Source organism: Microtus pennsylvanicus, chromosome 14 (assembly GCF_037038515.1).
Source record: "Microtus pennsylvanicus isolate mMicPen1 chromosome 14, mMicPen1.hap1, whole genome shotgun sequence".
In the NCBI taxonomy this organism is placed as follows: domain Eukaryota; kingdom Metazoa; phylum Chordata; class Mammalia; order Rodentia; family Cricetidae; genus Microtus; species Microtus pennsylvanicus.
Window position 1 is genome coordinate 39760625 of NC_134592.1, and position 24740 is coordinate 39785364.

The 24740-nt window shown below is 42.9% G+C and overlaps 1 protein-coding gene across 2 annotated transcripts in view; it reads left to right on the plus strand.

The window, feature by feature from the left end:
- Window positions 1-6184: 6184 nt before the first annotated feature.
- Window positions 6185-24740, plus strand: part of Ppp2r5e (protein phosphatase 2 regulatory subunit B'epsilon) — a 141698-nt gene continuing 123142 nt past the window's right edge. Inside the window, exons 1-2 of one of the 2 annotated variants that reach the window (XM_075948748.1) lie at window positions 6185-6316; window positions 8483-8646. In XM_075948748.1, coding sequence (XP_075804863.1) covers window positions 8490-8646 — 157 coding nt within the window. In that variant the 5' untranslated portion in view covers window positions 6185-6316; window positions 8483-8489. The remainder of the gene's footprint in view (window positions 6317-8482; window positions 8647-24740) is intronic. The other variant, XM_075948747.1, reaches the window with a different exon arrangement.

Genomic DNA, 24740 nt, shown 5'->3' on the forward strand with positions numbered 1-24740 from the left:
TCAACTGTAGGCTGAGTGACCTGCAGAGTCTGGAGGCTTCAGCATTTCTGTGGTGTTGGGATCTACCTCAGTGATCTTCTGATTTAGGACCGAGACCTCAAGGACAGAATTATCCCTCTTCCCTCTCCTGCAGCTGGATAGAGATACCTCTCCCAGGACTTGTCTGGATCCGCATCATCAGATGGGTGACAGCTTGCTAGCAGAGTTTCTTTCTAGAGATAATGGTGATCTTGGCACATATGCTGGATTGTGTGAAAGTCATTACCCAGGCACCAGTAGTACTTTTTGATGGTGACCTGGGCTGCCTTCTTCACAGTCTTGGTGTGAATGTGGCCCATGATGGCAGGTTCCAGAAAAAGAACAGATTAATTTCCTTCTAAAAATGTTTTTATTAGCAGATATTAATTATACATAATGGGTTTTATTGTAACATTTTAATATATGTACATAATGAATGTATTTAGATCCTATTCATACATAATCCCACCCTTACCCTTCTTCTTCCATTCCCGCTGCACCTTTCTTTCCTAAAAGAGACGCTCTTCTCATTTCAAAAAAACCTTTTTTGTTTGTTTGTTTTTTTCTTCTTCTTATGCTGCTGCAGTGAGTTTCGTTAGTGTTGTTGCAGGAGCGAAGCCACCTTCCCAGAGCCTATCCCACTAAAGAAAATGCCTCTTCCTTCCTCCAATTAATATAAATTATAAATTACCAGGAGTGCTGGGGCCCTATGCACCCCTCCTCCCAATCCATGATGGTGCAAACATCTTAAAGAGTGTAAGTGGACAAAGGCAGATGTTACATGGCTAATCACTTGACATGGCCATATGACACAATGAAAATGTAACTAGGAGACACGCATACAGTGCGTTCTGATCATATTCCCATCACCCCCCATGGCTCCTCTAGCGTAAGACGCAATGAAAATGTAACTAGGAGACACGCATACAGTGCGTTCTGATCATATTCCCATCACCCCCCATGGCTCCTCTAGCATAAGACGCAATGAAAATGTAACTAGGAGACACGCATACAGTGCGTTCTGATCATATTCCCATCACCCCCCATGGCTCCTCTAGCATAAGACGCAATGAAAATGTAACTAGGAGACACGCATACAGTGCGTTCTGATCATACTCATCTAGCTCTACTTCCCACCCTCTATCCCTTTACCCCATTTTCATGCCTTTTTAATTGTGTTTATAATACCATAAGTCTGACTCTTGCTGCTCATATACTCATGGGTGTGGGGCCGACCAATGAAGCTTGGGTGACTTCCCAGGGGCTACACCCTTGAAGAGAACTGACTCTCCCTCCCCGGGAATTATTCCTTTGTCCAGTTCTGGTGCCCCACCTGGGGTAAATTCCTTCACCTCTCCCTGGAAAAAGCCACCCAGGATCTCAGGCTGGATTCAGACTCTCCCTCTGTAACACAAGCAGGCCTGTACTTCCCATTCTCCCACCTCAGCTTCCCAAGTGCTGGGATTACAGGTGTGTGCCACCATGCCCAGCCCCCTAGTACAGGTCTGGGAGTTACAGGAAAGAAGAGAGAAGCTGAGAACAAAAAACAGTTTTAACCTCTTAGAAATGATGATCGAGATCAACTGATCTTTTTTCAAACAATTCAGAAATGCATAGATATTGTAAAATGCAGCCCTGCTGTTGCTAATGAATGCTCCCACACACGCTCTAACACTTAGCGTGGAAGTGCATGCCGCTCCTCTCCCAGCTCCTCGTCCTCTTCCTGTCACAGGAGGTAAGCTAGAATAAAATTACGAAGGTCAGCAGGGGGAAAAACTTAACAGTTTCTAGATAGATAAAGAGTCTTAAAAAGGGAAAGGACGATTGTGGTAATAGTAACTATTGAATAGATAATATGCCAGGCACTGTAGTAAATACTCGTTTAAGTCTTAAGACTAAGCCCCGAGTTAAAACTGAGTCTGCTTATTTATTTTTGAGGAAACCAAGGCTGGGGCAAGCTGGATGACCGCTGACCCCAGAGTCTATATTCTCATTATGCTCATTCTTAGGTGTGACTTCAATATTATTTAATTGTGCGAACTGACAATTTCACAAGCAAAAGTATTTCTTGATGTATTATTTTGTGGTTTAGTCTCTGTGAAATAAAGTATACTTGAAACTTGCTTTCTTTTCTTGTTTTCTCCTGAGTGTGTGAGTGTGTGTGTGTGTGTGTGTGTGTGTGTGTGTGTGTGTGTGTATAAGACCAGAAGTCAACATCAGGTCTTCTCTGGCATTTGCACCTTATCTTTAGAGACACAGCCTCACACTGGACCCTGTTCACCAGTTGGCTAGACTAGCTGGCTAGTGATGTCTGAGAAATCGCCCTTCTGCCCTTCCTGTGCTAGGGTGGCTCATGCACATGACCACACACAGATTTGTTGTTGTTGTTGTTTTAATTGTGGGCGCTGAGATCTGAACTCAGGTCTTATACTCTCAGGGCAGGCACTTTATGGACTGAGTCATGTCCCTAGCACTTCCCCTCCCCTTCTTCCCCTTTAGTGTAAAGCCTCTCCCTTCCTGAATCCATCACAGAAACTCAAAATAACTGGGCAAAGGTCCTGCGATAGGCGCTTCTATCTGTTTAGATTCCAGCCCAGCTGCTGAGTAGGGAACTAGAGCCCATCGCCATTTAAACCCCAGGCCATAATTAGCCACGTTAGCTGCACAGGAAGCTGTAAAAGAGCTCCAACCTTTCAAGTTCATCTGAAAATGTAACTGCAGTATTAAAATCATGACTCAAGGAAATGTCACCGCCGAAGGAGTTTCCTAGTGGATAAATGCAGCTCAAAGAAATACGACATCAGTTCCACAGGCAACAGTAGCTGTGTGGATTACTCCTGTCCCCGTCCTCCTAAGAGAGCAGCTGTTGTCACAGCTTTCCCAGGCTTCTCACCTCAGTCCATAACCAGCTCTGTGTACTCCTGCCTCCCACCCCCGGCAAATTCAGTTAGTTTATCTCTGAAGAGGATGCCTAATAGGTAATCAATCCCATGATGCTGCAGCTTGTCTTTGCACTCCTGTAGTTTACTAGGTAGCTACAACTTGATACCGGTGTCTTCCAATCACGTGGTCAAGCTGCCAACACCCTCCTGATAAGCTCAGCTTTGGGATATGCATAGTGAATGCTTTCATCTGGTAAAAATGAACTGAATTGTGTCACGTGATCATGGCCTCCCCACGGCTGTAAAGCTTTTCTTCTCATGCCTAGAACAGCAGTATCAAATTTTCTTTGTTCATGCACTTGCATCAGCACATTTTTGGGAGGACATATTCTAAATATATGTATTTGTTCATAAAACAGGCACATTAGCTTCATTATCTTATGAATCAGTCATAACACTTGTACATAGGATATATATGAATCAGTCATAACACTTGTACATAGGATACATAGTTCACCGTTGCTGACAGTGGGACTCTTGTAAGGTTGTCTGCTTTGTGGGTTTAGTTTAATTAAACCTAGATAATACACTAATTGAATCCAGCAAGCACAGGATGCCACAACAGGTAGAAGAGACCCTTTCTACTTTCCTCTGGTGACGGGCACTCCCTGCTTTTCCCTGAGAGCATCGATGTTGCTCTAGGCCAATGGTCCATTCCACGGAGTGCAGGGCCCATTCATTCTGTTTATAAAATATTGAGCTTAATGCCTTTTAAATTTAAACATAGATGCCCTCATTATTTCTTCCTTCTGCATTGCAAGTGGATTGCCTTGCACTATCCTCGGAGTACACCCACTTCCCCTGGGATCTCTTTATGAAATTATTGGTCCAGAGAACAAACCTCATATAAGCAAGGATGCTTCCACATTAAAAAAGACCTGCTCATTTCAGTTGCTCAGCTATTTTACAGAAAATGAAATGACTTTGAAATGGATTGTCTTTATAGACACCCATAATTTGCAAGCACAATCCTCACTCTACAAAATGTGAAATGTTCTAAGCAACAGCTGTGAGCATTTCAAACGTGCACTACTTTTGAACGGTTCAACTGTTGCCAAGGGAAATTGAGTTGGCTTCAAAATCTTCCTTCGTTTTAATTTCGCATTTACCAATCAGACATTGAGGAAACAGGCTCTGCTTGGCTAGGATATTAAACATTTCTAAAGACCGAGGTATGGGAATAGAAGTTACTTGAAGGCAGGAGCTAGACAGGAATTCAGGAGTTCTATGTAAGTATGAAGCCTAGGGTAATGAACTTTGTTAGAGAAAAACAAAATAAAACAAACAAACAAAAAACACCAAAAAAAACAAAACAAAACAAAAAAACCGGACACTCAGCCAGTCAGAGACTAATTGTCTGAAGTCAATAGGGGGAGCCTGCTTTCATTTAAGTCATCTTTCTGTGTTTCCCATTTCAGCTCAGGGCAGTAACATTCTTTTTCATAGTACAGAATTATTTTTCTACCCAAGTGAATAGAAGTTTGCAACAAATAACATAAACAAGAAACGCGAATGCATTGTTATCATTTGTGCATGTGATAGAGAGCTTTATTTATATGTGTAGTCCCTAACTGTCCAGAACATGCGACGTAATACTGAGAGGGAAAACTAGTCTACAGGATGAAGCATTCTAGTTTGAAAGGGAACATACGTATATGTAATAATATATATGAAATAATAAAAATACTAAAATTATAACAGAACGATAGGGGTTAGCTCCGGTTGATGGATTATGAAAATTATTAATTCTTCTGTATGCCCCTTTCCGGTTTTCCAAATTTTGAGCAACTGGTAGTTTGATGCTTGTAGTTAGTTATTAAGGTTTTTTCCCCTCCATAACAAATGTATGCAGCTTGCATTCAAATTGACTGACAATCTAAGAATATCTTCTGGAAATGTACCATTTGGCCTAGGGTTCACCAACGATACAAAACCACATATGTAAGAAGTATTTTAGTACTCGTTCTAGATAGAGGTAAGTCATCTCTATAAACTCAAGGCTCAAACTGTCAATTAAAATCTGTCAAGTTGGGGGCTGGGTATTTCGGAGCCCAGAAACAGCGAATGCGGGTAATCTGAATGCGAGGCTGCAGTCTGGTGACAGCGCTCCCATCTGCAGAAGCAACCGGAGCGCTGGCCTCTACCGAGAACGGCAGGAGAATCAAGGAGCTGATAATCAGAACGGATTTTTTTGGGGGGTGGGGTGGCTAAGAGACCAGGTGAGAGACCGACCCGTGGCCAGGCCTCCCCCCGAATGAGCGCAGGCCACTGGGGTGTTTTCGGCCGGCTTCCAGCTCCGCGACGACACGAGTGGCACAGGGGAGCGCGGGGTCCGTGCCGAGTGGGGTTCTGCGGGCTGAACCGTGAGGCACCGGGGCTGCCGCACTGGGGCCCTAGGAACCCCCAGTGAAGACGCTCGCCGTCCACAGGGTCCCGCCGTGTGGAAGCTCCAGCTTCGGGACGCGCCCGTGGCGCTCCTCTCAGGCCCAGCATACGCCGCAGTTGCCCAGTTCAGACGCCCTGGCGGAAGCGGCGGCCGAGCCGCTCGAGCTCGCGGCTGCATCCGGGTCCCCGGCGCCTCGCCCAATCGAGGGCCTCGTCTCTTCACACCCCTCCTGTTTCTCCGCCCCTCCCCGCGCCGCCAATCCCCGATCAGATCTCAGCCGAACATGCTGGCTGGGGAGTGAAGGCGCTCGCGGACCAATGAGGTCTCGCTTCCCGTTTGAAGTCTCCAGTGGGCGGGCGTCGGAGGCGGGCTCTGCCAGCCAGGAGGTTCGGTTGCGCGTGTGCCATGGACTCAGCCGCCCGGTGATATTGACAATAGGAGAGAGAAAGGGGCACTGACGGGGACCCTGCGCGGGTAGCGAACGGCGGCTCTGGCAGCGGCGGCTCCGGCGGCTCCAGCTTCCTCCTCCCGACTCCCGCGCTCGCTGCCGCTGCAGATCCAGGCTTCCTCCCTCCTCCCCCTCCCCGCGTCGCCGCCGCCGCCGCCGCCGGGTCCGGTGCAACGAGCAGAGGCGCCGCCCGCCGGGAATGTGAACGAAGAGCCGCCGGCCGAGCCGCAACCGGGTCGGTGCCGATTTGATGGGACGGGCCCGCGGGGGAGGCTCGTGAGGCCGCCGCTGCCACTGCCGGAGCGCTGAGGTTTGGGGCCAGTCGAGAGGCCTAGAAGCACCGCCGCCACCGCGGAACCGGAGGGACGTCGTCCCGGACTGCCGTAGCCCGGGGCTCTCCGCCGCTGCCCGGACCTCCCCCTGTGCGTCCCGGGCCCCCGCCCGCCCCCGCCGCGGCCCCTTGCCTCCCGCCCTCCCGGTGCAGCCACAGATCATCTTCGATTCTTCCCCAGGAGCTTCAAGGTAACTTCAGCTCCCGGTCCCGTGGCTTGCCTCTCGGGGAGCCTGCGGAGCGGCGGGTTCGGGAAGGCCAGGCCCGGGCGGCCGAGGGGTGCGGCGGGGTGGGGTGCGCGGGAGCAAGCGCCCGGCCCACTTGTCTGATCTACCTGCAGAGGCTTCGGAGGCCACCACCTCTCTTCCACTCTGCCTTCCCTGCTCCTTTCCCCGCCGCTTCTGAGGCGTTTTCTTGCCCTCCTCCCTTTATCCACTGGCGGGGGCGGGGGGGAGCAGCGAGGAAGATTCTGTGGCCGCGCAGCTTCTCCAGGGCTTGGGGTTTACGTGAACATACCTACAGACAAACAGGCCACTTCCCTGATCCCTTCCTTCCCCTTGGAAAAGCCCCGGTTGCCTGCTGTGCCTGCTGTTTAGAGAATGCTAAAGCTGAGGGCGCAGTGGCCCAGGTGAAACCTGTTTCCTTCCCCCCGTTATCATCAGTTCTGCAATGCTTTGGAGTTGTGGAGATCCTTGACATTTATTCTGAGCTGCGTGCATAAGAGGCAAACGATTAAAAAGAAAGCTACCATTGTTAAAGATAAGGGAAGAGAGAGACAGGATGGATGATGGAAGAACGAGGTTTGCAGAAATCCTGTGTTCCTGGGATTAGAATGAAATCTAAATAATCACATGCGAGATCGCAATACACGCCCCTAAATTTACAACTGTAGCAGTGTGATGTGGGACTTCTTGCTGATGGTGATCATTATATTTGAAAGTAATCTGACATTTTTCGGCAGTATTTATAATTTACAGTTCCTTTTTTTTTTTTTTACCTGTCACGTTACATTTAAGGTCAAATTAGATAGCAAAATAGATAACAAAGCAAAATAACTTTCTAATGAAAAAAGCCAAGAAGTCTTCAAAATTCCAAACGAAACCTTAATATTGCACCCCTCCCCCCTAGGTTTATGTTGTTTTTATTGGATCCAGGTAATCCACATGACTGTTTGGCCTTACAAATTGGGGAGACAACGATCTTACTCTTTGGGAAGTTAGAAAGGCACTTGTCTTAGGTGTTGGTGTGACAGCTGAGTGATTGCGTTTTAGCACTTGAGTGTATGCGTTCTGTCTATCCCGTCGGCCATCAATCTTTCATGGAGCCTCAGTGCCACCTGGATGATGACATCTGTTTAGTTTGGTGGATGAGGCTGAGCTTAATGCTTGGGACTTTTAGCATCTATCCTTTTGAATACTTTCAGAAGATTCGAAAAGATTGCAGAAAGCTGTTCTGGGAGTTCCTTCGGTTTGATGGAACTGAACAATATTTAACTTAAGCTCAGCTTCATCTTGGAGGGCTGCGAAGTTATGTTTTCAGTTCAACTTGGTGCTAGGTTTTATCATAGTTTTGTTTATTAAACTTGAATAACTTAAGATGGATTCATTAAAAAAAACTTCTTTGAAATAATTTTAATTACGCCTCTTGTGTGTTCTCTTTCAAGTAGTGTGTCCTCATTTGCAGTGTGGTAGCTCATAATAGCAATCACAGCACACTGTACTGAAAGTCCTGTTTAGGCAGAGTCAGTAATTGTGCATTCCACCTTGCTGTCAGATACTGTCAGAGTTTTTTTCTCTTTTTCTTTTCTTTCTTCCTTTTTTTTGAAGAGAAAATCTCTCACACTGTGTGTCCCAGGTTGGCCTCAAACTTGCTATGTGTAGCCTAGGCTGGTCTTGAACTCATAACCCTTCCTGCCTTAATCTTTTGGGTGTTGGGATTATTGGCTACATACCTTGCTTCATTTGTGTAGATTCTTGAAATGCAGAAAGGGTTTTAGCCCATTCATAATAATGTTGGGAAAATGTTTCAGTGGACGTTTTTCCAGCTTCCGAATAGCTTCAAAATTACTTCAGGAATCCCAAGATGGGAAGAGCTGTGCAGACAATACAGACACTTGGAGTCCGGCTAACGTCTTCTTAATGACTAGAATAGAGCAGTGATGCGTTAGAGCTCTGATTTTGTTTAATGGCAGCCATGCTACTTTTTATATTTTTCTCCTTGACAAGACTTTTCTTAATTGATTTTTTTTTTGGTACATATTCTCATTTTCATGAATATTGTATATGGGAATTTTAGAACATGTACAACACGAATACTCTGACCTTGGGACCATGTTCACGTCAGTTCTCTCTCTTCAGTAGGGATATGTCCTCAGCACCAACTACTCCTCCATCAGTGGATAAAGTAGACGGATTTTCTCGGAAGTCCGTCAGAAAAGCCAGACAGAAGAGGTCGCAGAGCTCCTCACAGTTTAGATCTCAAGGCAAGCCCATTGAGCTCACACCTCTGCCGCTGCTGAAAGGTAAGGCCCCTGAGCAGGTGACAGCTCCACACTCTCCTGCTTGGTCAGTGTCTGCAGAGCGATTCCTATCTGCTAACCTCAGGCGTGTAGCTTGGAGGGTTAACGGGTTTCAGACCCACAGTTCCTGGGATGGGATTAAGGCTACCTGCTTTTCCTTTTTAAAGGGCTCATCCAAAGAGACTTATCATGCTGTAGGTGAATTTCCCCAGTTGATACGCTGGAAAACGAAATGGCAGAAATGTCTGCTGTTATTTTTCCTCCCAACATTGTGTGTGTGTGTGTGTGTTTGCATATTATGCACACGTGGAGGTCACAGGACAGTTTGTGGGAGTTGATTCTCTCTTTCCACCATGTGGGTTTTAGGGATTGAACTCAAGTGGTTCCATCTGGTATCAAGCACCTTTATCTGCTCAACTGTCTCATTGGTCCCATCTATGTTTTTAAATTCTTGATTTACGTATTGACATCTGTTAATTACACTGTCTTGGTGGAAAGTAGACCCCATTAAAAGAGGTAGTAAATATTGAATTTTAAAGATCCAGGAAGTAGATATTATAGGTAATAACACTCACCTAAAATTTTATTTATTTATTTATTTATTTATGGTTTTCAGCACAGGGTTTCTATGTAGCTTTGGAGCCTGTCCTGGAACTAGCTCTTGTAGACCAGGTTGGCCTCGAACTCACAAAGATCTGCCTCTCTCTATCCCCGCCCCCACCAGATTAAAGGTTCACCACCACTGCCCGGTTTGCATTTGCATGTAAGAGGCATGTATGAGAAAAATATTGACACATGTTTTATTTTATTCTCGCTCCCTCCCTTTTTGAGCACGCCCAATTAAAATAGACATAGGTGTTCCATTAATCACCCTTGGGATTAAAAGTGTGCACTACCAGGCCCAGCTCATTAACCATTTTTAAAGTTTCAGTTCAGTGGCAGGAAATACATTTCCATTGTGTGTGTATCACAACCATCCACCTACCACTTTTTCATGTTCTCTGTACCGTTTTCCCCTGTCAGCCCCTCACAACTTCCGTTCCTCTCTGTGCCTCTGTGAGGGTCAGTATTTGCCCTTTTGTGCGTGGTTTATTTCACTTAGCATGATATTGGTTCATGCATGTTGTAGCATCTTCCAGTGATTTGCTCTTTTCTCAGGCTGAGCAGTATTTCAGTGTATATGTGCATGCAGCAATACTGTTCCTTATTTCTTCAGTCATCTTAGCTGTTAACGTGAGTCTTGTTAACACAATGTGGGGTCAGGGTCTAGCAAGGGTTTCCTGTGTAGGCCTCTGTGTCTCTGGGAAAGAGCAGCGGGAGTAGAGGAAGTGCAGAATTGAGGAGTGTGTGTTCTTGGGCTTTGCAGGAACTGTGAGGTGCTGAACTGATGCCTGCTCTACTCACAGCAGATCGCCTGATTTTTTTTGCCTTATGTTCTTACCAATTTGTGGGAAGTAATTTACAGACTAGAAAGAACATACAGGAAGAATTTCCTTTCTAGGATTTTTTTTATGGCATTATTTTAGGAAAACCCAGAATAAACCCAAGTGAACTAACTGTACATAAATGCTAAAGAATCGATATGGACTTAATTTTCTATAGCATTTCCCTAACTAACTCAGGCTTGTGTGAATACAATATGCACTGTGATCAGATTTTGTTAATATTCTTTTTTGTTTTTAAGATGTATTTTTGATCATATGTGTTAGTGTTTTGCCTGAATGAATATTCGAGTGTGTACCATGTGGGAGGTCTGACTACTTGGAAAATTGTAACAGAAAATGAAGAGAAAGTTTCTGTTTTGCATCTTTTGTTATAGTTGTGTCCTTGGTGTTATTTTTTTGTACAAAGCAACAGTCGTAAGTGGTCCTGTGCTCATTATCTCTATGAAAATGATATGCTGACCTTTACACATACACATTTTTGAATTTTCTCTATTTTGTTATCAAAAGTGTTTTTGGAACCATAAGGACCCATCTTACTGATAAGGAAACTCCCGTAGAAGTTCAGTGCTTATGTATTTATCTCTCTGTGTGTGTTTATGTTTATCTGCTTATTTCTCTATATATTTTTAAATATTTGTTTATTATGTATACAATATTCTGTCTGTGTGTATGCCTGCAAGCCAGAAGAGGGCACCAGACCTCATTACAGATGGTTGTGAGCCACCATGTGGTTGCTGGGAATTGAACTCGGGACCTCTGGAAAAGCAGTCAGTGCTCTTAACCTCTGAGCCATCTCTCCAGCCCCTGCTTATCTATATTAAAGTCAAGATTTGAACGACATCACTGGTAGCACATGGCTGTGACAGCAGCACTGTGAGTTTAAGGGTAGCCTGGCCTTCACAGTGAGACCTTGCTTCAAAGAAACTAGAGAAGCACTGAAGCCTCCCCACAGCGCTGTGGATGCTCTTTGGACCTGCTCCAGTTCAGAGAGCCCTTGACAGTTATCCCGGTGGGCGAACTCAGCGCTTAGTCAAATAGGGAGCAGAGGTAGCTCTGCTTTGTGGTTCTTGCCCCTCACCCTGTCCTTTTCACGCCTTTATTTCCTTATTTCTTCCTCTTAGACGATTGTACAAGTTTAGAGTTGAGTGAAAGAGTTTTGAAAAACTCTACCTCTTTGAAGATGGGATTATAATGAAGGTGGTGTCATTATTTCTGTCTCCATAGTTGTTTTTTAGATTATTTTGTAGATACTTCAGACATTCAAGAACGATGGTGACTGGAGGCACCATTCAACCAAAAGAATTCTTTGTCTCTTTGTGGTAAAATTCTTTTCTAATGAAAATGCCTCTTAAATTTTGTGGTACTGGGAGAGAACCCAGGGCCTTATGTGTGCCGGGCAAGTTCTGTGTCACTGAGCTGTCTCCCAGCTTCCTTTCCTTTTTTATTTATTTATGTGTGTGGGTGTTTTGGCCTGCAGTGTTGTCTGTGGACCATGTGTGTGCAGTGCCCATAGAAGCCGGAAGAAGGCGTTGGATCCTCTTGGACTGGAATTATAGATGGTTGTGAGCTACCATGTGGGTGCGGAGAATAGAACTCTGGTCCTTTGGAAGAGCCATTCCCTTAAGTGCTGAACAATCTCTCCAGCCCCTAAAAAGACTTTATTTCTGTGCATGAGTACCTACAAGTGTCTCTGTGTGTCTGGGAGTGTGTGTAGGTTAGATGACTCTCTTCTTTATATCTTGAGTCCAGAGCTCCCTGATTTGACTGTCTAGCTTTTTTCAGGGATCCCAGTCTGCTTCCTGGGAGCTGGTATGGGCCACATGCTTGCCTGGCTTTTATGTGGGTGCTGTAATCCTGCAAGTGACTTACTCACTGAGCCATCTCTCTAGCCCCTAAAACCACTTAGACTTCAGTCCCAAAAATGAAGCTTCGATTTTTATGTTTAGAGTAACAGTTTGTAAGAACTTCAGAATTACCATCAAGATCTAGTTTTGTGCCTTTGTAATGACTGGATTCTTTTATCTTCTACATCTACCTTGTGGAGTGTAGAGTAGGATGTGGAGTATAATTGCAGGTTTGTTCAGATATATTTGTGAAAAGAACAGTTTTTCATAGGGTTTGCATCTGATATTTTAGTGTTTCCAATGCACTTGTACATTGTACACAGTCCTGTGCAGGAGAAGCTGTGCTGGCCCGCAAGTGTTGGCTTGTCCACCAGTCATGTTATCTCGCACAAGGAGCTCCTTATAAGCCTTCTCTCCTGGCGTATAATGTGAGGATGGCACAGCTCTGGGCCGTGCCATGTTAGTGAGGGCCACTGTTATCTGAGTTGGAATTTAAGAAGACAGTGTGTGAGCAATATGCCAGTCCTAAGATGTTTTCTTTGCAAAAACTTGAAATCGAGTTTCTCAAAATGCTGAAATGAACTTAGTTTTGCATTTTTTTTCCCGAGAGTTTCTCTGTAGCTTTGGAGCCTGTACTGGAGCTAGCTCTTGTAGACCAGGCTGGCCTCTAACTCACAGAGATCCGCCTGCCTCTGCCTTCCAAGTGCTGGGATTAAAGGCGTGTGCTACTACCGCCCAGCAGTTTTGCAATTTTAAACTTCTTTCAAGCCAAAAAATTTAGTTTGTGAATGTTTTCAATATATTGGATGTCTTTGGACTTTTCTCCTGTTACTGGCATCTTGCCATATTATTAAGAGCAAGTCTTTTTTTTTTTTTTAAAGATTCTGTTTTATGTGCTCATGCATATGTTTTATATGTGTATGAGCATGTGTGTACCATGGAGTATGTGTGCAGGTCAGGACAGTTTGTGGGGGTTGGTTCTCTCCTTCCCCCACAGGGTTGCATAGGTCATCAGGCTTGACAGCAAGCACCTTTACCTGCTCAGCCGTCTTGTCTCCCTCTTATCTGTTTTTAGGTGAAAGAATTTTGTAATACCTTCAGGTTCCCAAACAGATATCTGATATAAAACAAACAGAATCATTGATGTTTGTATCATCAATTGCATGTATTCTTTAGGTATTTACATTTGTGTATATATAAAAAAATAACTGAATTCTGCTTTGAGCTAAAGGAATATTTATAATCACTGGAGGGAGCATAGTAGTATTTTTCTTTCAGGGAAGAAATGATAAAGATTTTGCTTAAAATCAAGTGCCAAACTGTATTTTCAAGTGTTAAAGATTTTAACAGTTTATTTGCTTTTAGGTAAGAGTATTTTACTCTTATAATTTTTTTAGATTTATTTTTAGTTCTATGCATGCGCGTGTGTCTGTGAGTGTGTGTGCACAAGTGTCAGAGGCTGGAGGAGGGTGTTAGACTCCTGGAGCTGGAGTTTGAGACAGGATACTCAGTGTGAGTACTGGGACATGAACTCAGGTCCTCTGCAAGAGCAAAAAGACTCTTATCTTAACCACTGTCTCTCCAGCCCTGGGAACATTTTTTTTTAAAAATATATCCTAATTATTTACTTTGTGGCATAGAGATTTATCATACAGAGAAGTGGAAAAAAATAAGTGTTCAGAACTTGGAGCTTAAAAGTAGAGTGCTAGTTTGGGTCGTACATTTCTGTGGTGTCTGATAAGCACAGGCTAAATAGTCTATGCTTGAGATTCTGGATTTTGGAATGTTTGTATCTAGTTATCCCCTGAAGAAAGCAGTGATTAGAAGTATTGCCTCCTGCTTCCCTTGCAGCTGAAAAATTGGAGTAAAAAACATTTGAAGTTTAGTTTTAGAAAAATCTAGTTGTAAACTTTCTTAGCTAGACATGGTGTCACACATCTTTAATCCTAGTGCTTTGGAAGCAGAGGCAGGCAGATCTCTGAGCTTGAGGCCAGACTAGTCTACACAGAGAAACTCTGGCTTAAAAAGCAAGCTAAACTGAAAGAACTTGAATTGGAGACATTCTAGGGTACTTAAAACCTTCTTCTAACCTCTCTGGGCACTAGAAATGCACATAGTGCACATATACACATGCAAGTGAAACACTCATACATATAAATTAATATACACATGCAAGTGAAACACTCATACATATAAATTAATATACACATGCAAGTGAAACACTCATACATATAAATTAATATACACATGCAAGTGAAACACTCATACATATAAATTAATATACACATGCAAGTGAAACACTCATACATATAAATTAATATACACATGCAAGTGAAACACTCATACATATAAATTAAAAAAACCAACCAAACCCCCAAAAACTTAAGATCTCAACTTGGTCAGATAGGAAACAATGTGAAACCTTTGAAAGTGCTTTGAGGAAAAACCAGACTTCAGAAAAGTTACTACTGAAAAGAGACTTGTTTAGATGAAAATAACCAAAACCTTTTTCACTGTAGTTAGTGCAGATAGTTCTTGTCTGATCAATCTCCACAACGCAAGCACTGATACATTAACCTCTGTGCTTTTGTTCATTTCTAATTACTGGAATTTCATGTTTGTTTTTCTTGCTGGATGACCAGATGGTAGAGGTGGTGATCCAACATTCAGCCTTGCCCTTCTCAGCCTCCCAGGTGGGCATATTCTCAGCTGGTGTGTTGTCTGTTTGCCATTGGTAGTTTAAGGTTATCAGAGTGTCTTCATTGGTAATTGGAAGTTGTGATGTGTTGACAGAGATTTTTGTTTCGCCTGGTCCCACATCTGTTCAGCCCCAAAGAAACACACAGAAGCCTACATTAATCATAAACCGGCTTATTAGCTCAGGCTTCTTATTAATTAATTCTTACATCTTAAATTAGCCCATTATTCTTGTCTATGTTAGCCACGTGGCTTGGTATCTTTTATCAGTGAGGCGTTCTCATCTTGATTCCTCTGGCTTCCTTTGTGACAACCGCAGACTGAATCTGAACCTTTGCAGACAACTGCAGACTGAACCTTCCTTCTTCCCAGAATTCTCCTGTTCTTGTTGCTCCACCTCTGTTTTTTGCCTGGTTGCCCTGCCTATACTTCTCCCTGCCTGACTACTGGCCAATCAGCATTTTATTACACTAATACAACAGACAAATCTTTACAGGGTACAAGATCATTGACCCATAGCAGTGATGTATGGTTGTTGAGCAGCTGCTGACTTGGGGGTTTCATCTTGATTTTCCTTATCTTTTTCATTGCTACCTTCTCCAGGATGTCTTCGGCATAGAAGGCCCTGCAGGATTGTAGACCGTAGCTCCTGTGCATATTCTGACTCTCTGAGCTCTCTTGTTTTCCTGCACCCTGATTGTCAGTGTCCTCCATCAATTCTCCTTACACAGGAGGGCTGGGATCCCGTGCTAGAGAGCCATGGAGGGTGTCTCTGCCATGGTAAGGTGAGATTCTCCTCTCTTGGCAGGGACTTGGCCTTTGGAGGCTTCCTCACTCTTTGCTCGCACTTTCACCACTCTAGTAGGTGGAACCCTGTGTGTGCATGGATAGATTCTTTAGTGGCTTGTGCTGCAAGTGTTGGAGGGCCTGTAAGGTTGGCAGCATGGATACCCTATTCTCCCTCAGTGACATGAAACTCTCTCTTTTGTACGTCCCTGCTATTTTCTGGAGTTATTCTTGTAGACTGAAGCCTGGTATACATGTATCAAAAGCTCAAAAGAAACCTTACCTTCATTCTGTTGATGAATGCTACATATCCTTAAAAGTTTTTTTTAAGTCCTGAAACCTTTTTGACCCTGATAGCAGGTGCTCCTTGTGCTGCTGTCTGTGGTGTCATGCTCCTTGTGAGTATTGCTGAGGCCTGGGGCTGGTGGCTGCTAGGTTTTGGTCCTGTTGCTCACAGTGATGTCGATGGCTGGCTCTGAGAAGTGGCTGTGGTAAGGTTGTTCAGGACTCTCAGGTCTACCCTTGTTTCTCATGGAACACTTTGATTTCTCCAGAGTTATACTGCTAGCCTGCTGTTAACCATAGAGTTGAGTAGCACATTTTTATGTGTTGTATGGGTTAAATACTGTAAAAAGGACACGAGAAGCATAGGAGACCATAGCTAACTACGTGCTGTAATTAACCAGAGAGACAGACTACTCACTGGAGGTGCTACATAGCTTTAAGCAGATACCGTCAGGTCTGGAGTTCTCAGCAGGCACAGTAGGAAGTGGGTATGAAATTATAGTAATGCAGTATGGACTGGGGCTAATTTTATGTAGTTAGGATTTAATAATGGGCTTTCTTTTCTCTCTCTCCTTAAGTTACTGGGTCGTACTATTCCAACTTTTATTTTTTTTATTCTGGCTGGTCTTGAACTTGTGATCGATCCCTTTCAGCTTCTTCAGTATTGGGATTATGGGCATGCACTACTACATCTGATTTAAATATTTTATTTTTATGTGCCCTTACATTTCTCTAGTTGTGAGTGGCATCATGTACAATCTGTGTTTCTCTTTCTAAATTTTGATAAATATTGACTTTTTATAAGGTTTATGTATATTTTATGGTAATAAGTGATAAAGTAGATAATGCTGTATTATGTAATGTGCTCATGACATTTTCCCTTAGGTCTTGGTATTTCTGGGCTATGAATTTTGTTTGCCTATTTTTAAAATGTTACAAATTTTTCTCCCCATACCATAAAAACATTTCACATATAAAGTGCTTAAGTCTGGGTTATTCAAGGGTCATCTGTATGTGAAATGTCTTAGAGCTGAGACCTGTGTCTAAGCATGAATCCCTGTTGTTTCATTAATGACTTATAAACATCGCACATGAGTAATCTTAGATAATACTATATATTATTATAGTATTATATAGAGCATATATGTTTTGACTGCAACTCAAATGTTGAATAAGGTCAGGTGGAATTTTCCATTTGTGACATCATGTTTGTGCCCTCAAATTTGTGGATTTTGTAGTGGTTTGAATTTTAGAGTGTTAGGTTATGGATTTTCAGTCTCAGTTCTTTCCTGGAGGAGGTTCATGGGTTTCCATCTAGTTGGGACCTGTTCACTGTGCAGTTTCAAGAACTCCCTAGAATCACAGACCTTTCTTTTGAAAGAAAGAATTTGTTGCTTTTACCAGATTCTCAGAGACTCAGTGCTTCAGTTCTTGCTCCCTCTCACTAGACAAATGCCTTGACTTAGAATGAAGTGTTGAGAGTTAGTGTGGGTATTGTGTTAGTTGATGTGCATGTTTATGTGTAAAACATTTGAAGCTATAAAAAAGAATTATTGCATGGGTCTTCCTAGGATGTAACCAAGACAGGCTATCTAAATACTGCAGTGCCCAGTGATTGAGCCGACTGGTTTACATGGAGAACTTTCTTCCTTGACTGCTTATCTTTCTTCAAGCTTCCCTCAGATGGGTCCTCTTTGAAGTGTCTGCTGCCCTTTTGTCACCTCCCTCCCCACCCCATTTCTGTGGAGACAGGTTCTCCTTAGCTCAGGCTGGCTTCAAACTTCCCAGGTAGCTGCAGATGGCCTTGAATTCCTTATTGACACCTCTCAAGTGCTGGGGGATTGTGTGGTTCTTGACTGTCTCACAGAGCTTTGGCTGACCTTGAACTTGTGACCTTATCCTGAGTGTTGGGGTTGCTGCTGTGAGCCACCATCTCCACTTTCCTATTATTTCTTATAAATTTCTGAAAATTGTTCTTGGTTGATTTGTTGTCTGTCTTCTTTCATGATTAAAATAATTTTTTTGTGTAGAAACCTTGTTTCTGCCCTGTCAGTGGCTGTTAGAGACTTATACATAGTTGGCATTCAATACATATTTCTTAGTGATGTGAACATTGTTAGTTGCTGGGTAGGTTGATATTTGCCTACCCAATAATAGTAAGATTGATGCTTGCTTTTTCTTCCTAAGTAGTGAAGTAAGAAAACTAAGCTATTTTTAATAAAACTAAGATTTAATACAAAATTTATTTTATTCTTGGTACCACTTTATGAACCTCTTTGATGAAGTCTTTTAAGGTTTTTTTTGTTTTTTTGTTTTTTTGGTTTTTTGAAACAAAGTTTCTCTGTTTAACAGCCCTAGCTGTCCTGGTTCTGGTCCTCTGTAGAGACTGGCCTTGAACTCACAGAGATCAGCCTGCCTCTGCCTCCTGAGTGCTGGGATTAAAGGCGTGTGCCATCTTCGCCCAGCTGAAACCATTTAAAATTTTAAAAAAGATTTATTTTGCTTTATGTGTATAAGTGTTTTGCCTACATGTATGTATGTGCACCATGTGTTTGATTTTTCTCCTTCAAACAATGGGATCTTATTTGCGTATTACAGTATACCTAAGCAGGTAGTGAAAATCTTCATTGAAAAATGTAAGTTGTGAGCTTTTGGGTGAGTAGGAGGCCTTCCTCAGTGAGAATGTAGACATGGGTGCCGTGCACTTGGATTGAATTCCCGGCCTACTCCTTGCTGGTATTTGACTCTTCTACCTTGTCTTTTCCTCTTTGGAATTGGGGGAGTATTAGAACCTACTTAATAGAGTCAGATTAAATGTATTTGGTTCAGTGCTGGACGCACTGTAGGAATTCAGAAAGTTAATGGTTGTAATTATCAGAAAAACTGCGCAATGGGAAATGTTTATGCGTGTTTTTCAGTTGACATTTATTCCTTTAATACATTGCATGAATTATTTCCATTGAAGGAAGGACAAATGGAGCATGCAGAGCTGTGAGAATTAGGATTAAGAGCAGAACGGAGAACTGATTCTTACGGAATAATCTCCACATTGTTATGCATGCAGCTTCAGTTTTGGATAAGCACCTGGAGTGGGTCGTTAGTGGACAGTTAGAAGGCAAAATTGTCATTGGGTAAATGAATTTTAGTAGTTGTCTACTGGGACAGGCTCTTAAGCTTAACTTACCTTGGTAATTACTTACTTTAATCAGTAAATATAACTTGAGAATTTTCTTTGTATTTGGGCTGTCAGGCAAATCTATAGACAAATAAGTACACAAGCATAGACCTTTAGGAAGGGGATGCTTGCAGAATAACACACCTGGGTGTTTACCAACACTTACGCTTTGCACCTCCTGTCTCTGACCCATCTACCAGCACCCATTTGGCAGGGGCATAGCTTTATTTTAGACAGAATCTTTGCTTTGGGTTTTAAGCCACAGTAGTTTTGTAGCATTTTGCCTTGAGACAGGAAGGCAGGAGGAGTCCAATGAGAAAACATTTTAAAAATTGTCTTATTGAACTTTTTGTGGTTAAAACAAAGTCTGATTAAGAATTTTTTCAGTATAAGCAGTATCACATGTCTCAGGTAGCTCTAATTGGGAAGGACTTCTTACTGGTGTTGGAGAAGGTCCTTGATCCTCTCAAAATTCCAGTATTTTTGGTTCTTTACAGACTCCCATTTTTGTCTGGGCAAAGTTTAGAGCTTTTTTTCCAGATTTCCAGAGTAGTTCTCCAAAGGCTAGGAGCCGCTCCTGCTCTCTGTGCATTTTGCCAGGGAGGAAAGTTTGTCATATAATCCATCTCTGTACAGGGCGATCTCATGACTAGAGGTTTCCTTTTTTGTTTGTCTTTCCTAAGTTTTATTCCTTTTAACGCCAAACAGAATTATAAAAGGTGTTTTTAATTATTATTTTAATTTTCTAGAAGGTGTTTTAAGGTAGAAAGCACTGAACGACTATTCTGTGCTTGCTTGGAGTTTTTTTTTTTTAACTTTTAATTTTTTTTGTTTTTTTGAGACGGGTTTTTCTGTGTTCTTGTGGAGTCTGTCCCTGTGGAGCCCACTGTAGATCAGGCTGGCCTCAAACTCACAAAGATCCGCCTGCCTCTGTCTCCCAAGTGCTGCTGGCACCACCACTGCCTGGCACTTGGAGGTTTTTTTTTTTCTTTTTTTTTTTTTTTTATGTAGCACTGACTGGTCTGGAACTTGCTGTATAGATCAGGCTGACCTAGAACTCACAAAGCTCTCCTTGCCTCTGCCTCCTGAATGCTGGAATTAAGGGTGTGTATCACTTAGAGATTTTTGTATCATTAGAAAAATTAAGCTGAATGAATAGCAATATAGTTGAATGTGCTTATGAATGAGTAATTTTGCTCCTTGGACCAACTGTGGATCTAAAAGTTGAGAAAGTAAATGCAGATTGTTCTTTCTGGCAAAGAAATAGTGAAGAAGACACAATTTGCTGCTTCTGCTATCTGCCTGCCTGTATACTCTTGGGGTCTCATTTAAGAGAAAAGTGTGTTTGCTGGTAACCAAGGTCAGTAAACCAGAGAAAGAGGGGAGGGGAGAGAGGGAGGGGGAAGGTTGGGAGGCAAGGCTTCTTAGGATCCAATGTCTTCTCTATTATAGCCATTAACAAATGAAGCCAGGTGAGCCCCGAGGCTGACCTAGGATGTCCCTTGTGCTGTGTTGGGATGGTTTACTGACTTGCAAGCACCTTGAAAGTTAGGAGGAGATTACAGTGAGCAGGAGGAGCAGAGCAGGAGAGAGGAGGGGCTGGCCAGCAGTAACACCTTGGGGTGACAGGGAGTGGCCCAGGTCAGTCAAGAATCTGGGAGTTGGAAGAAGGCCTGGTAGGAAGCCTGGGTGACTTGCTGTTTCCAAGAAGGCATGCACAAGAGGGAGGAAGGCTGGCACACTAGAAGGGTTTGCTCTGCCAGTCACCTTTCTCCCTTTGTGGGGAGAGTGTATTGGAGGAAAAGGGTTGGGTTAAGTCTACGTGGTAATCTCAGTTTTCTGAACTAAAATTCAGTTTTTGTAAACCCGGCTGTGAGGAGTAAGAGTGGTAGTCTCCAGTGTGTAACAGTTGCTTAATGAACATTTTTCCTCTTAATCTTCCTGTTTGCCATTGATCTTTCTGGGAGTCAGCCTGATGGATCAGGGTCTTGTCTGAGAATCTGCAGTGTCGTGGGAAGAGATCTGGTAAAAGTTCATTCATTGTGTGGGCATCATGAAAGACATAGTTCACAGTGATGTAGATTTTATTTAATCCAGGGTTACTTGTACCTGGAATACTATTCTAGTAAAGCATAAAATCTTAAAAAGAGCATGGAAAAGATTGAGATTTGGTATTTTTCTAGGAAGGTATTGCCTGTTAAGTAAGGAAATACAATCTTTGTAATTAGGCTCTTGCCCCAGGAGACATGCCTGGCATGTTGTTGGGGTACTTCTCTCTAGATCTTGGAGGCAGGACAATGACACGGGTGGTCCAGGTTCCTGAGAGGTTGTCTGTCTCTGGGTAGATCCTAGGGGCGGGACAATGACACGGGTGGTCCAGGTTCCTGAGAGGTTGTCTGTCTCTGGGTAGATCCTAGGGGCGGGACAATGACACGGGTGGTCCAGGTTCCTGAGAGGTTGTCTGTCGCTGGGTATGAATCATAGCTGTTGCATGTCTTGCAACTTTTTGACAGAGTGGTTTGAAATTAAGAATAGTAAGAACAGAAAAGAAGAGTATTGTGAGGGCAGAGAGACTGCTTTTAAGCATTTGACTCATCCTATTAATGTTTCGTAAGCATGCATCAAAAAGACTGATACTTATCCCTGATTTGTGAACAAAAGTCAAAATGAATTGGAAACAGATAGGGGACTTTGGAAGGGAGTTTTGTTTTCTCTTTCATGCTATTTTCAGTCCATCCATCCATCCATCCACCCATCTGCATACTTTGCCCCTTCATCCTCATCTACAATTGATAGAACTAGCTAGTGGTTTGTTTTTGGTATTTTTTTTTAAAAAATGAGATTATATTTCTTCCTTCCCTTTCTTCTCTTCAAATCCTCCCATATACCTCTCCCTGCTATCTTTCAAATTCATGGGCTTTTTTTTTACTACTTATTATTGCATGCGTATATGTATATAGACATACATGTATATTCCTAAATGTAACCTGCCTAGTCCATATAATGCTATTTGTATGTGTGTGTTCAGGGCCAACCATTTGGCAGTGGACAAACCCAGCTCTTCCTTGGGGAAGACCACTTCTCCCATTCCCAAATTTGCTTAGCTTAGCTGCTTTTCTTTGTGTAGGACTGAAACCTCCTGGGCTAGTTAGTGCTTTAAAAAAAGTTTTTTTTTTTTTTTTTTTAATTCTAGGTCACAGTGGCACATTCTTTTAAGTAATCCTAGCACTTGGGAGGTTGAGACAGAAGGAACAGGAAATCAGGGCCATCTTTTGCTACACAGTGAATTCTGGTTCATCCTAGACTGCATAAGACTCTTCAAAATGCAAAAAAAAAAATAATAATAAAGGACTGGAGAGATGGCTCAGGGGTTAAGTGCACTCGCTGTTCTTGGAGAGGATCCAAGTTTGGTTTCCAGCACCCACATAGAATGGCTCACAACCACCTGTAACTCCAGCTCTAGGGGATTTGATGTCCTTTTTCTGGCCTCTGCAGGAATCCCCAGTACATGTAAATAAAAGAAAATAACTCTTAAAAATGTTTACCTTGCTATATCCTGCCAACATGAAAATTAGAATAATTTAGCTAAGAGCTTGCTCCTGTTCTTTTCAGTTAATTATAATTTTTGTTAGTGTGTGTGCGCGTGTGGTTTGTGTTACACAATGTATATGGAGATCAGAAGTCAGTTTTGTGGAACTGCTTCTCTCCCTCCACCTTTGCATTGGATTGAACTCAGCTTATTAGGCTGGCAAGTGCTTTTCCTGATGCTGTCTCTTTAGCTCTTTGTTTTGTTTGTTTCTTGAGACAGAGTTTTGCTATGTATCCCAATGTGGCCTGGTCATAGACTTTCTGTCTCAGTGCTGGGATGGCAGGCAGGTACTGCCATGCCAGACTATTGTGTCCTATGGTTTTTAGTGCTCACCTTCCAGCTTCGGGAAGCTTAGTTCTGTCAACCTGTTACAAGCTAGAGTCATCTGAGAAGAGGGAACCTAGATTGAGAAAATGCCTCCATCAGATTGGCCTGTAAGCAAGCCTGTGGCACGTTTTCTTGATTAATGATTGATGTGTGAGGGTCAGTCCATGGCTGGCAGTTCCACATCTGGACAGGTGATCCTGGGTTGTATTAGAAAGCAGGTTGAGCAAATCTTGAAGAGCAAACCAGCATGTTCCTCCTTGGTCTCTGCTTCAGTTCCTACCTCCTAGTTCCAGCCTTTGGTTGCTGCCCTGACTTCCCTCTGATGGACTGGAACCTGTAAGCCAAGTAAACCCTTTCCTCCACCTGTTGCTGTTCATGGTGTTCATCACAGCAACAGAAAGCAAACTAGGATAGGGAGTAATCTTGGGTTATCAATAACTCTATCACTGTGCTTTTTTTGTGGTTATGGAACCCAGTGTCTTACACAAGCAACCTGCGCTGGAGCTCCATTACTGAGCTGTCCTGGCATCATCGTGTTCTCAGAGGCTTTAAAAACACGTGCTAACAAAGCCATACAAAAGCACTGCTGTTAGTAGTGGTGACTACACATCATTTAGAAATAATTTGTAATGGTGTCTTCTGGACAAAAAGCCAGATGTTATCTGCAGAAGACCTGCACAAGATTGGGCCTGCCAACATTCCATTATATGTGGGGGAGGGGCACATGCGGGGCCCCACCCCTTCTCCATGGATTATGGGCTATTATTTAATGGTTGTTTGGAGAGGGGTAGCATTTTTCTTCAGTGGTGAGGCCACTGATAAAGTTGCCTGTGTTCCAGTAAATAATGCCCTACCCATGTTCATGCAAGTAACCAAAATTAAGCTGTGAATGGTTCACACCCACACACAAAAGACCTCAGAGTAGGAATGGGGCTTGTTGGGAAGAAACAAATGAGTCTTTAAACTTTTTTTCCCTTTGTTTGTAGCTACATATATGTGTCTGAGTGCAAGTGTGTGCTTGCTGTGTATTAATGTGGAGGTCAGAAGATAACATTGGTCCTTGCTTTTCATTTTGTGTCAGAATCTCTTGTTCACCACTGTATATATCAGGCTACCTGATCGGTGGACTTCTGAAGAACTTGGTTCCACCTCCTGTCTCAAATGTGAGCTTTAGATTACTGATTGAAGTTCCTGTATCAGGTGTTATGTGTGTTCTTGGGGTCTGAACTCAAGCTTTCACAGCAGAGTTTCTTGTTTGTGTGAGACGGCATCTCTAGCCCAGCCCTCCTGGTGTAGACCATTCTAGTCTCTACTCAGAGATCTTCTTCCCAAGTGCTGTGCTCAAAGGTGTGCACCACCACACCTGGCTCACACAGCGTGCTTTTTAACTACTGGTCCATCTTTACAGCCCAGAAATAAAGTTTCAGTATGAGAGGGAGGACAGCAAAACAAGGTAATGGTATGAAAATGATCAATTTATTTATTATGTACATAAATGAAATTGTAAAGACTTAAAAAAGAAAAGAAATAATGTGCAGACTGTTTTAAAAAAGCTTAAAGACACTTTAATCAAAAGCAAGTTAAGATGAAACTTTAAAACACAATAGCCTCAAGTTGGTATGTAGCTGAACTTGGGGGAGCTATCTGTAAGTTTTCCATTGTGTAGATCCCTGTTGTTGCTGAGAAAATATTGCTCAGAGTTTGTTCTGCAAGACTGTTGTGTAGAGCTATACTGTATTGTATTTAGTTTATGATTTGATGTTGTTAAAGATAGTTCAGCTAAACTGGAATTTATTTGAGGTTTTCTGGTTTAGTGGAGGATTCTGGGAATGAGATACTTTACGAATATTTAATTTCCCCCTACTTTATTTATGTGTTGTGTGTACACATGCATGACAACTGCTGGCAGTAGACTCTTTCTTCCCACTGTGTGTTTTCTGGGGATTTGA